The 15,860-nt window shown below is 34.3% G+C and overlaps 1 protein-coding gene across 1 annotated transcript in view; it reads right to left on the reverse strand.

Moving 5' to 3' along the window:
* Positions 1-1,716: 1,716 nt before the first annotated feature.
* Positions 1,717-15,860, reverse strand: part of LOC129260612 (X-ray repair cross-complementing protein 5-like) — a 29,734-nt gene continuing 15,590 nt past the window's right edge. The window contains exons 13-19 of the mRNA XM_064099880.1: positions 15,441-15,549; positions 14,279-14,351; positions 13,214-13,326; positions 12,286-12,382; positions 8,328-8,395; positions 7,359-7,433; positions 1,717-6,536 (exon numbers count right to left, since the gene is read on the reverse strand). Of these exons, the coding sequence (XP_063955950.1) occupies positions 6,522-6,536; positions 7,359-7,433; positions 8,328-8,395; positions 12,286-12,382; positions 13,214-13,326; positions 14,279-14,351; positions 15,441-15,549 (550 nt within the window). The 3' untranslated portion in view covers positions 1,717-6,521. The remainder of the gene's footprint in view (positions 6,537-7,358; positions 7,434-8,327; positions 8,396-12,285; positions 12,383-13,213; positions 13,327-14,278; positions 14,352-15,440; positions 15,550-15,860) is intronic.

The raw sequence follows: 15,860 nt of genomic DNA on the forward strand, positions 1-15,860 counted from the left end.
GCCTCTCAAACGGCCTTATTTGCATCACGAATTGGAGGCGATGTTTGTTCCTTGTTCACATTTTTCCCCTTAAAACGGGATGTGATTACCACCACCAAATTTCTTTCGACTGACTCAACCACCGCGACATATTCCAAGCCATTAAGACCTCCCGGTAAGATTTGTAATGGGAACAATGACGAAATTACAATGTACAACAGAAATCACAAAGCCGTTTGTTCATCTATGAAAAGTTCAAAAGTGGCTTAAGACTCGGATTAATACATCTTTATAAATGGGGTTAGTTACCTCCTTTCTCTGCGATGGGATTTATTTTGTGTACGGAATTCTGGAATTACTCTTCAATATTCAGCCCTTTAAAACCAACTTGTATTCAACGGAACTCGTCCACGTCGGTGCAGAACATTGGTACCCCTCCCTGTTTCTTTGACTGGAGGGTTATGATTGGATATGGGGGGGGGGGGGCACTAATGTTGTTTTTTATCATCATTTAGGAGTTGGGGGTCGCGTCAGGACCCTAAAAACTAATACAGCATCTTAGGAATGCTGACAAGTTTGTCTTCCAAGTGATACAAGTTTGATGATTATTTCTCATAAAAGGTGATTCTTTTGATTTTTTTCCTCCACAAAAAATAATGTACAGGTCTACAGGTATAAACATATATTTAAAGCCCTAATTCCTAATTCGACGTTCAAGCACATTTGGTAACCCTTGGGTCGATCCCCTAGACGCAGATTATCCGATATTTGTTCTTGCGCTTTATCACAATCAGTCCTGATCATTCTAGAGTCTACCACTCATTCTTATTTTGCACGAGTAATGCAAATAGATGGTTTTTAAGGATAAATGAGATAAATCCAAAAAATGGTAGGGGCCTACAGCATCAACCCATGATCCTTTTATAAATATCCTGATAATTATTTTGATTCAGCATAGCATGATTTGAAATTACCGCAATTTATCAGAGAAATCTTTATCCTTTGGAATGGGATGGTTTCTTATTTCTTCCCAATACCATCCATTAGAATACAATAGGCAGGTAATAAAAGTAAGCAATCACAATGGATTGATAGCGGTCCATTTAGGTATTTATGAAACCCGACCACATTCTGCTTTAGATTGCATTAGTCAGTAGATGGGATGAGAAAGAGAGGAAAGGAATAGAATATATACATGTCTAGAGAGAAACAAGATTAGAGTAAAAGGCGGGGTGGGGGAGAGAGGGTGTGTGGGTGAAAGGGGGGGGGGGGTGGGAGGAGAGTGGAAGTGGTGATTTTACCTGGCTGCTAGGCAACCAGAGAACCGGAGACTTGAGGTCCTCTTCGAGGGACCTGGTAAATAAGTGACATACTAGAAGATAGTCAAGGTCTATTTTGGAACCAAACTTCGTCTCTTGCGAACGTTCATCCATGTAACTTGGAGAAATATTTTGTCTGTACAAAGTTCATTATCTTGTGACGAACAAGAAATAAGACTAAACTTAGAAACCGCGACTCTTGGGCGAGGTAAATAACACTTTAATGTTTAATCTATATCGTCAAAAATCATTTAAATTTTGATCTAATCGTCCGACCGTCCGTTCATCCATGATCCATATGCATTTATCCATCAATTTGAATTCATCAACTCGTGGTGGGGAAAGGTAATATACATCTAGAATAAATTATTCAACCATCATTACACCTCAAAAAAAAAAACACGAAAACAAGCTTTTTAAAATCTATTTCACTAAGGAATTATTTATTTTCCCTACCTTCATAAGGTACCTGATAACAATGACAATATACATGTATATAGACTCATTAAATGATACCTGCTTGGCAACATAAAACAAAAATCAGATAAAAAACAAAATCATGATTACAAAGGCCTAAGTTCTCAAATAAAATATGGAATATTACAATATACAAATACAGTTGCTGGAAAGCTCATTTTTTCAACACAGACTGCCATGAATTGGCATGATTATTTCTCGTTATTTCTGCCTGTAGCTCATGTTCTGTAGCAATAATCAATAATAAATCATACAATATATTATTGCAATGCAATTAATTAATAATAAATCCTGGACTAAGCTATGTATTTTCTCTATAAATATTCAGAGATAAATAGTCTGTGCATATAAATGCATCTTATATAATTGATCAAGTGATTGATTGTAATTCAATTAGAATTAACATTCATGTATGTTTTTCTATTCATCCAAGAAGACAAAACATAACCGCTGATTGTTTACAATTGCCCTCGGTCTATTATACTTCATTTTTTTATGCCAGTCGTAAGTACTTGTATGCTTGGGAAGATAAGGTTTTATGGAAATTTGTTAGCTGAGATTCAATGAATGATCAAACCTCCAGTATACTGTATACATATATACATACATACATACAGGATATGAAAATCCAACTCGTATCTGACACAGTTGTTAATCCAATATTTTTAGGAATCATCATACAATATTATTGTATAAGTAAATTTTTTTCATTCATTCATACACTGAGCGAGAGTAAGAATGAGAAAGAAATCAATTTTTTTTACATTATCGGCAAGTACAAATGATCTCATCAACGATAGTATGATAGAGGTATTTTACAAATGCTTCCAATAATCTCTACCTCACTCCATACCGAGTTGGCTAGATTGTGAGGCAGAAAACCAAGTCTTCTTACGTGTATAGTCAAGTACCAATTACCTACAAAGAGAAGCTATGCTCTAGTGGCACTTTGTAAAGGTTAACAATTCATTCATATACGCAACATACCTGCTCATATATATCACTTATATCTAAAGGGAAAACTACAGAAATTGTGGTGATCATATAGAAAAGGTAATTTCCTCGCAGAAATATGGGAAGAAATACAACTCGATACATTTGTAGACTAGCCAACTTTCAAGAAAAAAAATTACATTTGTATTATACAATAACGAAATCAGGATAATGGTGTAATAGAAAATCTAACATTTGAATACCAATTTGAGACTTGTATCCAAAATCTACAGACAAATTGAACAATTTTTTTTTCCACAAATGTTAACATTGACAACTCTGATCTTTCTGGATAACAAGTCATGGCCAGCCCCAGTGTTTTATAATTTTATAACAAGCTATCAGGCCTGTCATTCGAACTATGACAAGGAATGACAACATGTAATTGGTTTTGACTCGCTGAGAAAGACTCTTGGTTCACTGTTAGGTAACTGTCGGACAATCAAAACTTTATCTGCGCTGACAAGCTTCATGGAACTGTGCTATTTTAACCATTTAAAAGTTGATTGCTTACACATTAAATTTGATGCTTCATCCCTTGATTTAACTGTCTAACATATTCTAATAAACAGGACAGAGATAATCTTCACCCCTTTTGAAGCAAGATAATAGGAGCCTTGCCTCAAAGTTCAATGACCTGTATACTATCTAATATAGAGTGATTACAAACAGGATCTTGGTATGTCCATCTCTACAAAAGATAGTCGTGTATACCAATAACAGGACCCTTGCTTCAAATGTCAATACTTGTATACTTTCTGAAAGAGAGTGATCACAAACAGGATCTTTGCTTAGCCCATGTCTACAAAAGGTAGTCACGGATACCAAAATGGATCCTATTATACAGTTTAACACATGGAGGTTTAGATCCTAAGATTAATTTTCTATTCATTCATATTGTGAAGAAAAAGGCACTGTACTGCTATACTTATTTATTGTAACACATTGGCCCACAATCTGAAGTCCTGTCTAGCTTACACCATGGTCTAACCCTGTGCTAAATTTTGTTTATGCTCTTTGCCAATTCTTTAATGGTGAAAACAACTTATTCATGCTTCCAAGACATTTGAAAATTATTTGAGTATCAAAAGATCTGATAAATTAACCCCTACTTCTAGAGATTTGTGTCACAATTTGCTATCCACAGTTAAACCGCAACTTGAGATGAGAGTTTGAATGAAACCCGACTTCAGAATACGGGCTGTGAATTTGAAAGAGCACTATGCAAGCACAAGATCTTTGAGAGTAAAGATCATCTTTCCACTTTGGCATATATGTACATCTCTGAAACAAAACTTTTAATGGAATGTACTTTCAGGGCTGCCTCTTAGAATTGATAATAAATCCAGAAAATCATTTAGAATGAGCCAATTCGTACAGAAAAAAGTTTGTTTCTTCTTCTATATCCTACAAAAATAATTGCTTTGGACTGAACTTAGGCTGTAACCTTAAAAGTTGCATGACTGTACTTTGTAATGAAATATCATCCTATGGTTATGAATATGAATTTCATTCTGTTCGTACATAAGACACACACAAAAAATCATACCACCTTTCTAAGGAATGTCCATCTGAGAGTCATTTATACCCATCTACACAACTCTACACGATCTTTTATCTTATGTGTCTAAATAGAATGAAGATATTCCTTCCATCACCAACGGAGCATTTCAAGAAACACATAGTGATTTTCATTGGCAATTTGTTATAAGCTACTGGAATACATTCATCTAATTGGCTCGAGACAAAAAAAGTAGTGGAAATCACTTCCCATGTTTCTTTAATTCCTCGAACACTTCCAGTTAAGTTGCTCTTTCTATCACAAAGGTGTATATATATATTCATCTTTGTGGAAAAGGTCATCATATGGGCAATTCCATAGGTTGGTGGACATGAGCTCAATGTGGCTTTGTACTGTATAGCCCATCTGAACCGTAACGTGAGTAACCACTTTATCTGCACCCCTAGTAAAAACCATGTGTTCTTTATTTTTGAATTATATACAAAGTTTGTCTCCCTAATATACTTCTTTGAAATGGAAATAATCAACTTTCATAAAAGCCTTGTATGATGACACTTTTCACTTATGTCGACTTTTCATTTTATGCACGTCCAAATCATGTAACATGAGTAACCGACACATTTCAAAGATTTGCCAGGAGCATAATAAAATTTCCCAAGTTTTGTTTTTATACAAAGGATAGTCAGACTGCGTACTTTGTTGTGATAAAGAGATGTTTAGTTCCTATCAATAATAATGGAGTTACAGCTCCAAGTATGAATCAAGGTGTCTCCAAATGTAACGTGAGTAACCGTGGAATAGCCCATATGCTATTTTCTCCATGGTGATAATCATTTTCAATAGGATTGAACTATTTTATACTCTATCCGTTTACATGTGTCTAGAATGCTATATTCAGAAACAGGAATGGTAATGCAATTATATTCCCTTTACCTAATATGATATTCAAAGATGATGGTGCCCTCTACACATTGCTAATTGAGAATAAGAATACTTGGAAAATAATATGATACATTTTCATGTATATATATATATATGTTTTTTTTTTCTCAATTACCAGGATCATCACATGAATAGCAGTTTGCATATTTGTGATTGGAGTGATTATTTAGTACTGTTTAATACTCAACTGCATTTTGCATGGTTTTATACATGTATGCAAGTGAACAATCTACAAAATCACAAATTAGCAAGATTTAATGTCAAAGAACAACCGGTATAAAAAAAATCTAGTTATGATTAACCAAGATTATATAATTATCAGAAACAGCTGAATTTCAAATGATTATTTGGCAATTAAGTGAAAACTTCTCATACAATTCTGAATTTATGCCCTTCTTGTACAATGGTGCTCAAAAGCTAGTGAACTCTACCAGAAAATGGACATATTTAATGTGTTCAAGTTTTGTCATGTTTTAGATATTCAATTGTGAAGTCAGGTGATAAAATATTAGATTCAATAAAGTTTGTTTCTCTGGACTCACCGAACATTGTAGTGTTGTTATCTACATTAAGCACTCAACATGAATGAGTGCATTTTTGTGGTGGGGTTCACTAAGTATCTACCACAACTGTACATGAGGCTTCTCCGCAAGGTAAATTGCAGGAATACTATGATCAAAGGACTTAGAAATCCAACTTTCAGCTAGAGGGAGAAAATCATCCATTTTCTTGGGAATTTGACAGCATATTGATATAAATCACCCAGAGTAAAACATAATTTTATGACCAGGAACCCGTAACACAAAATTTAGTGATTAATCGTACGTTTGATTTTGACAATTGATTGTACATAGTAGTCAATGGAATCAATCGTAGAAAACTGTTCTGCAATCATTGCTAAGGTTTGTGTTATGGGCCCCAGAAGAGGTTATGTAATGTAACTGGAAATCATGGTAGAGTCATTATCTCAATTTTCCTTGCCCGACAGTTCCCTGATGCTATTCAGGCTTGGCCAAATAATTTCTTGCTGGTACACCCAGTTTGCTTTCCCTAAACGATATCTCTGTTACAGGAAGAGAGTATTTCCAAGGCTTTTTCACATAGTCTGGGGTCAGCAAATAATAATCCACTCCCCATGAAAGCTGATGCACATCCGACTATGGAAATAATTTCATATTTCAGAGATCAATGTCTTTTTTTCACATATCTACCCGTTGAAGATATGACCCTCTTAGATTAAGGGGAAGTGAACGTCACCTGGTTTTGAGCTGATCACAGAGTTCAAGATGCTACAACATATCAAGCTGGAGAAGAGATAAGAAGCAAATAATAGTGTCATATTTCATAATAAAATGGGCTAAAAAATCCATTATGCAACAAGATTTAGACTGGTATTACACAACTGTGCATTTGTTCTTTAATTTGACTGTATGAATAATAGAGATAATTATACAATTGTGCTATGGATCATAATGAATTGATCATCAGAAATCTGTCACATGACCAGTGATTTGTTTTACCCAACATCCAAATTCAGGGTTCCCAGCTTTTCAAGAAAACAAAATTCCCTGATTTTTCCCTGATGAAGTTTAGAAATTCCCTGATATTTAAACCCATTCCCAGTTTTGCATGTTTTGTAAGTTGTTGCAGTGAATTACATGTATTTTCAGTATAAAAGCAATTATGTAAAACTAATTAGTACCAATAAACCAGTCATTCAATGGATGTTGTTTTGATGTGCTACAAAATATAACAGTATGAATGACTACCGTGCTTTCGACTTTTGGGCTGATCAAAATTCCCTGATTTTTCCCTCATTTGAGGCATTTTCCCCTAATTTGAGGTATTTTCAAATCTAATTCCCTGATTTTTCCCAGACTGGAAAAAAGTAAAATATTCTTCCCTGATTTCCCTGATTGGATGGGAACCCTGAAATTTAAAAATGACTAGTAGAAATGACTAGGTCTATATTGACCGCTCACGAGTTTGAGATGAAGATGGTTTATAAAATAACAAAGATCCACATTCTTTTGTATACTTTATAAGGAAAATACAAGCTTACTTGAACTGAAATTGAACGTAAAAATATGACGAAGGAAAGTGAGGAATGCATGAATCAAACTCACCAAATCATCGGCATCTTCTTCCTCATTGGCTGCAGCTGGCTCTTCTTCCATTGGGACTTCCTCCTCCTGAATAAACTGTTTAAAATAAATTGAATAAAACAAAACATAAGAGTTTGAAATAATTCAAGAGACATCCTTGGAAAAGAGACACTTCGACTATGTGGAGCGTCTGGAACACTACGAACATGATAAACATGGTTATATAAAACTGAAATCAATTAATATCCCATCCACCTCCAAAGTAGGAAGATATTTTTATCTACAGGACATCCCATAAAAAAGATTATATCAGTACCATTGAATATATTTTTATTACAAATTTAATATCAAAGATAAGAATGATTTATCCTCTTTGTTTCAAGACCAAATATTGAGTGAATTGATGATGATGATGGGTTCTTGTATAGCGCCAGTATCCGCCTCAACTGGGCGCTCATGGCGCTTGCTCAAAAATAGGAAATATCTCACAAATTTCAATGTCTTCAAACAGTTGTGGAATTGTTGTGGCATGACAGATTACAAACAATAAATACTGAGGCAGGTCAAAACCGATTTGCACAGAAATTATACATGTGAAGCTGAATCCACTTTCCTTTACAGATCAGTGAAATAAACTCAACAGAAGAATAGTAAAGATATGCTAATGAGCCATACCTTTCTAGACATGCCAAGTCTCACGCATTATGCAGTGAGACTCCCGCATTACGGACTCTTGCTCATGCCCTCAAATCTCTTTCTCATTCCTGTATCACAGCCTTTCCACATATACATTACACACAATGCCTGTGACCTCTCGCCGAATCACAGAAAATCTCACGTATAGCTGGTCTTTGAACTTGGCATCTCTGCCTTTCTATTGTCATGTATTTGTGTCCTTGATTACTCTTGTCACATTTTTCTGCTCAACTTGGTTCTGACATCTACATTTCAAACACTTCTTGCTGTTATTGGTCTATTAATGAAGCATACCTTCTCAGCTTCGTCTTTCGATACAGTGCTGTCACTTGCTTCTGTAACATCAATCAGTGTGAGTCCATCTGGCAGAAAAAAAATGGTGAACAGAGATCAAGTTTCACTACTAGTATTTCAATGAATCAATTGCATAATCTCCTACCATGAACATGTCCTATGGGCAGATGAATTCAGAACAGCCCAGTACCTTGACCAGGGTTGTGATAAAAAACGTTTTTTATTAAAAAAAACAAATAAAACGTTTTTTATTGTTTTAAAACGTTTTAAATCGTTTTAAAACGTTTTTTTTCATCGAATGATGCAATTTTCCATAAATCAATTAAACTATATAGTCTGATTTATGTTTTAAATGCATTTTTGGGGTAAGTAAGAGATGACTACAATTTTTTATACTGAATTTTTATTTTAAAAGTTCATATTTTGCCCCAAATTTCTAAACAATGGAAATTGAATGCCTAAAAAAAAAAGAACACTTAAGTAAGTTGACATTTTATAAGTTTATTCCTCATACACGTACATACATGTATACATGTAGTCTCCGGGTATTTTGAGTCTTGTCAATCTAGGGAGGAGGGGAGAAGAATTTGCACAATGGAAGAAAATGACATGATCTATGGGGCTTCAATATGCTTTATTTCGGTTAAATCTAGAAATATAGCCCTTGAACTGCTTTTTGTCTCGTCTGCATAGCGGAGCGAGACATAGGTATCACTATTTCCGGCGTCGTCGTCAACAATTGTGTTGTACACCCAATAACTTTCTATAGCTTCGAGGTGAGATCGCCAAATTCATAACAGAGGTCCATCTCTTGAAGGTGCAGGTCAAGTTCAAATGTTAACCCAATTTAAATAAGGTCAAAGGTCAATGAACTTTCCATGACTGGCACTGTGCTGTACACACAATAACTTTCTATACCTTCGAGGTAGGATTGTCAAATTCATACAAGAGGTCCATCTTTTAAAGGTGCAGGTCAAGTTCAAATGTGAGTTGAATTTGATTAAGGTCAAAGGTCAATGAACTTTCAATGACTGGCACTGTGCTGTGTTGTACACACAATAACTTTCTATAGCTTCGAGGTGGGATCGCCAAACTCGTAACAGAGGTCCATCTAAGTCATATAGCATAGTTTTGACATGCAGTCTCTTCATGACTGCAATATGCAGGCGAGACAATGCTTGGCGTTTGCCTTGTTTTTTTTTAATTGAAGAGTTTTGATCAAATGAATATTAGGAAAATAATCAGTATAAAATGTTTTTAAAATTTGTTTTTATACTGTTTTTTTTTTGTTATTTCTTATGTACATGTACCTACAATTTTTTTTTTTCAATACTTTTTTTAATTGTTTTTTTAATGGAAATTATTGGCAATAATTTTCCAATCATTAACAAAATGTACAAATAATGAATCGGATACAAATTTTGGCAAGAATTCACAATTGGCTTTACACATGAATCACGTTTTTGAGCAATTCTCGGTCTGACATGCACTTGTTGTGTAATATCATAACCGCATACCCATACATGCATCCCCAAAATAGTCTTGAATGATTATGGTGTGACCCTGTCGTGTTTATGGATTTATCACAGAAACTTTTGAGGGAGTCATTAACCCTTATTAAAATGGGCGGGGGGGCCAATTTGACCTCCCCCCCCCCCCTCGACAAATTCATCACTACGCCGTCGCGCGAAATGTTTTGACTGCGCCGCTCGCTGACTTTTTGCTTACAAGTCTTGTGCATCTTTTGAGACCAAATTCGCCCGGGTACGCAGTTTCGAAATTACGCAACATGTTGTAGGTGCATGTCAGACCCAAAATTGCTCCAAAATGTGATTCCGTTTACAAAGCCAATGCCAATCATGTTTTTCAACCAAAAATCATAAATATATGATTATTTTTACTTTTGTTTCATTAGATGGATTTATTTTATGCTATTTATGATCGCAAAAGGGTCCCAAACTAAGTTCATTGGAAAAAACAATACAAAACAAAGTTTTGAAAAAACAAAGGTTTGAAAAAACATAGAAATACATAAGAGTTCCAAAAACAATAAAAATATATAAGAAATTAATTATATTTTTCAATTTTTTTTTAGATACTTGTTAGAAATGTAATAATAGATACTCTCACCAAAAATTAGCATTCTACTAGCTACATAAATTGAGTTAAAGGCAAAAACATACATAAAAAACAAATTTAGGGCAAATTTCATATATGCAATATTTGCATAATTAATTAAAAAAAATATATAAACAATCAATTTTTATAAAAATTTACTATACAGTCTTGTAGTTTACATCTGGCTCTACGTGCATGCAAATTTTTGCGGCGATCGTGCAATCAGCGGCCGAGATCTGGGGGGGGGTCAAATTGACCCCCCCCCAGTATATCTTGGTCTTAAATCGCCCAGTTAAGATAGGGTTAAGGTCCCCTTGGATTGTTAGGGTTAAGGTTTGCTAGCTGACTATCTTTAATATTCTCTTTAAATTATTTTTCTTCATCTTTATGAAGCGCAAAGTTTCACCTGCTTTCGTGTGTACCACAAGAGTACAATGTCAGTTTTACAGTTGATTTTGTTTGTGTATGCTTGTGCAACACTTCCATTTCATTCAAGTACTACTATTACATGTAGTCTACATGTATTTGAGCTTATTTTAAATAGTGTTTCTTTCCCTGTCCATAAAGTGAGCACAACACTCAGATATAGACTCTATTTGTTAAAATGAGCATATTCTTCATATGGAATGATGTGCACAATTGAACAGGGAGGAAAAGAACATGACAAAGCAATGGGGAAAGGGAGAAGAAAGGGGGAAAGAGAAAGAGGAGAAAAGAGTGGTGTTGAGTAACAGTTTTAATTAGTTAGAAGAAAATAATACACCACTTCAAAAATAAAAGTATTAAAAAAATTAATCTAAAATCACATCCATGAATTTACAACACACAAGCCTATGCGGTGTTTTAAAACACGTTTTTTTTGTAAAAAAAACGGGTGTTTTAAAACGCGTTTTAAAACATGTTTTAAAACACACCGTTTAAAACGTGCCAACCCTGACCTTGACAGATCGAGCTTTGACCTTTATGGTGTATAATAGACAGTGAATATTTGTATTACACCATGACTGAAAAAAAAAACTACAAAAAAAATATACAGAACTATAAAAAGATAAAGACAGTCAGTATGGACAATTGGAATATTACAAATCTTGTAAATTCTATGGTTTAGATACATGTATCTATATACGCTAGAAATTAATTCTTTAACTAAGTTGGGCAAACTCCTGGCTCCACTAAAAAATTGTTCAAATATTGCATTAACATGAAGAGTTGTTTCAGGTGACATCACATGGAGGCCATAACAATGGGAATCCTGTGCATCAGACCATTAACAAGTTTTTGTTGTTTATCCTCCAACATGTCTGCTTCTGGAATGATCTATAATGGGAGGGGGATGTCTCCCTCTATTGTCTAAACTCTTACAGGTATAAGGTTTTATTTCTTGTTTGGTCTAGACTTCAAGCTCTTTGCACTGTCTTGAAGTCAAATAATTCATGAAACTGACCAGCTTTCTAATAACCAATCAGATATCAGGATCTAACTATAGTACCTAATATTGGTTGTCATGGCAAATAATTAATGGAATGCTTGCTATTGATGACAATAGAAACATAAAATACATATATCATTGACCCGAATTCAAACAAAATTACCTTCTATTCTATCATATACATATATGCAGTGAGTTGCATATATTTCTATTTTTATTATCATTATTTCTTTAAATTCAGGTGTTTTGATGCCAGATGTTTTGCACAAGCTTGATGGAAAGCATTTCTAACATAAATTACAAAATAAAAGTCAACCTTGAATGGATTCTTTTGTGACATATCTGTTAACAATATGATTGCATATAATCTAATTTTCTAGTTACTACTACAAATGCATATAGCCTAATTACCTTTAGTCAAATCTTGCCAGAAATCAACTTTCAAAAGTTCTTTGAGTTCATCTTTCAATTTCCTGAGATAATTATTAAATGATTCTGGTTCACTCAGCTGAAAAGAACAAAATGTTAACATAGAATGAAGCAATGAAATGGTTATGAGCTCTATAAAAAGAAAATAGATCATTACAAATAAAATGAAATAACATTAAAATTAAATTCCTTAATTTCCTACAAAACATGCAAAATTTGTTACTGATCCTGTGCAATAACTGGATTAATGATTCTTTTATAAACTTGCACTATGGAATGTGCATGTACATATTTAACAAATATGAATAAAATTATCTTTTAATAAAAGATTTTTCATCAAAATCATAATTCTCATCATCAAAATCATCTTTATCACCATCACCATCTTCAACCTCATTTATCATTGTGTATACAGAAAATAGGTCTTGAGTCAAAGAAAGAGAGTACTTCATTTTTGTCATCCTTATGGTCTCTTTAGAGTTTCAAAAAAAATCTGAATATCGTCAATAAAACTAAACAAACTTGTGATTCTAGATTTCTCATATGGCAATCATCATCATGATATTCATCATCATTCATTGTTATCACTGTAATCTTGATTGCCAGCTTCATCACCAGTGACCACCTGTAAATTATTTCCTCTAAACTTTCCTCTAAAATTCAATAAAATTTAGAAATATATCGTCATTAACTAGAGACTTTAAAATCTTATCTTCCATTATCAGTTCATTGCACTTAGTAAAACATTAATCCAAACTCTTATTCTTGCCATTTTCTTTTGCTTGTTGGAATATAATCTTCTATATAGATGGTGCTACATAAATGCCTGATATTATGTATGATGATCCTGTCACAAAGCTGGTATCAAACAAGATTAAGGTGGGAAAGTTTCCTTGTTACCACATCTTACCTGAATTGCTTGTTCTCTGTAAACCCTAAGACAGTCCATGGCTTTGCCGTAGAGTTGTGAACCAAACGATTCTTTGACCAGCTGTAGGATTCTTCTTCCCATCTGTTCAGCAGCTAGAAATTGAATAAATATATTGATCTCTTTTGAATTGCTGTATACACCACTCCTATACAGACACCTTCTTGATTTTAAGTGAGAGCGATATTTCATGACTCTAGGGACATTTTAATTTCTTTAACTGACCACAGGTATTGTGATTTGTTATTAACTGTGTGTTTTGACTAACTAGTCTTAAAATATATCTTTTGAGATAACTATTGAATACTCTGGGAGTGAATAAGCCTAAAATTGTATTTGAAAAGAGAAACAAAAGAAAATGTTTTGAGAGGAAAATTACTTCTTTTGATACTTGGTAACATAACAATTGCACTATGAATGTATGGAGTAGACGAGTAGTGAATTAATTTATGATCCAAGTTGGCCTTTATTGCAAGATTGCACTGCTTAGAATGTTGCATTATGGGTCAGGACCTGGTCATATTTGAGTAGTTGAGGTAGTGCTATAAAAGCCTGTTGGTTCATATTTGCTTTATTATTATTATTTATTTGGCCATAAAAAAACATACAAAAATGGAACAATGTAATTACAAAAATACAATTTGAAATTGGATAATTGAATATGGATAAAGTAGAAATGAAAGAAAAGAAGAAGAGTAACAAAATGGTTTTTCCATGTGCCAGGGCTCGCAAAAGTAAAATTCAGCACTATTGCCCAGAGGCATGCGAGCCCTCATTGAAAAACCATTGAGTATTGCACATTCCAGTATATAAAATTATACATTATTAAACTTCAAATAAAACACATTCAACAAACATTATTTTTAAAGAGTACGTAACGCCAGGCAAGATAAAAGAAATAAAGAGGGGTATTGGGAAGAATTTGAAAACCCATGCCAGACTGACTAAAGACTGTGTGTAATGCTTTAAAGCCTGTATAATGTTTGGGTAGGCCTAAATATTTTTTTTTTCCTTCAAATTTTGAGATAAAAGGAAATATATTCTTACCTTCCTTGAATCTATCCTCATCCTTCTGCGAGATGATCGTCTTGAAATCTCCAACTGGATCGACTGTACCAACCTAAAGAATTAAAAATAAATGCTAATGCAGTAGACAAGTCTCTAGACTTTGAACCACAAGGTCCATGGTTCAAATCCCACAGCAGCACTTCCATCTTTTGGCAAGGCATTTATCTACATTGACACTGTACCACTCTCCATCCAAGGGCATTAAATGTGTACCTGGTAGGAAGGAATGAATTTCTTAAATGCTTGAGCGCCCAATCACGGTAGCAATGCTGAAGCCGGGGTATCAAGCGTTTAGAAACATTGCATTTAGGGCCTATAAATGTTGCATATTATTATTTTCTGATTTCAACGTCTGTGTGGTCATATCAATATTGCAACCCACGAAAAGAAAATCGTCAAATCTTGTGTGATTTCAAGGTATCAGCTCTATAATTTACAAATTGTATGTTAAGTTATCTCTCTCCTTATTATACTACCATGATCATAATTCATTTCATCATTATCATCATAATTATCATCATCACCAACATCATCAACATCATAATCAACATCATCATCATCATCATCACCATCACCATCATCATCACCACCACCACCACCACCATCATCGTCATCACCACCATCATCATCATCATCATCATCATCACCACCATCATCATCATCATCATCATCACCACCATCATCATCATCATCATCAACATCATCATCATCATCAACATCATCAACATCATCATCAACATCATAATCAACATCATCATCATCATCATCACCATCACCATCATCATCACCACCACCACCATCATCATCATCACCACCATCATCATCATCACTACCATCCTCACCACCATCATCATCATCACCATCATCATCACCATCATCATCATCATCATCACCACCATCATCATCATCATCATCATCAACATCATCATCATCATCATTACCACCATCATCAACATTATCATCATCATCATAAAAAAATAGTAAAAGCTGGATTTATATAGCACATTTTGCCTGAGGATACAAAGCGCTATTATTATTCCGGGTTTAGCTGTGCTGCCAATATAGGCGCTCCAACATTCAAGGAATTTCTTCCTACCATGTACCCATTCTCCTCATCATTATCATTATCATTAAAGCATACCTCTGTGATAACTCCTCTTGCCATTCCAGCCATACTGAGATCTCCATTGACTGCATCATCCAACCTTGCCTTCTTATTGGCCGGTTCCTCTGTTCCATCACCATCATTACTAAAACAATCACACAAAAAAACAAGATCTGACTTGGTAAACTTACAGGATAAAATAAAGAAGAACACTAGATGGATTCCTGACTGCATGCCATCGAATTTTATGCCTCTGCCATTGCCAGATAAGAAATACATCACACATCTAATTTCCTATTTTTTGAAAAAATTGACCACTGTGATATTTGACATTGTAACTCCCAAATCTAATCAGATAATTAATAAATGAACCAAGTTGGTTCCTCAAAGGTTAGAGGAGATACCCCATATATGAATAGATTTAATATTCAATTTAATTCACATCATTGGTGTTTT

Source organism: Lytechinus pictus, chromosome 1 (genome assembly GCF_037042905.1).
Source record: "Lytechinus pictus isolate F3 Inbred chromosome 1, Lp3.0, whole genome shotgun sequence".
Classification (NCBI taxonomy): domain Eukaryota; kingdom Metazoa; phylum Echinodermata; class Echinoidea; order Temnopleuroida; family Toxopneustidae; genus Lytechinus; species Lytechinus pictus.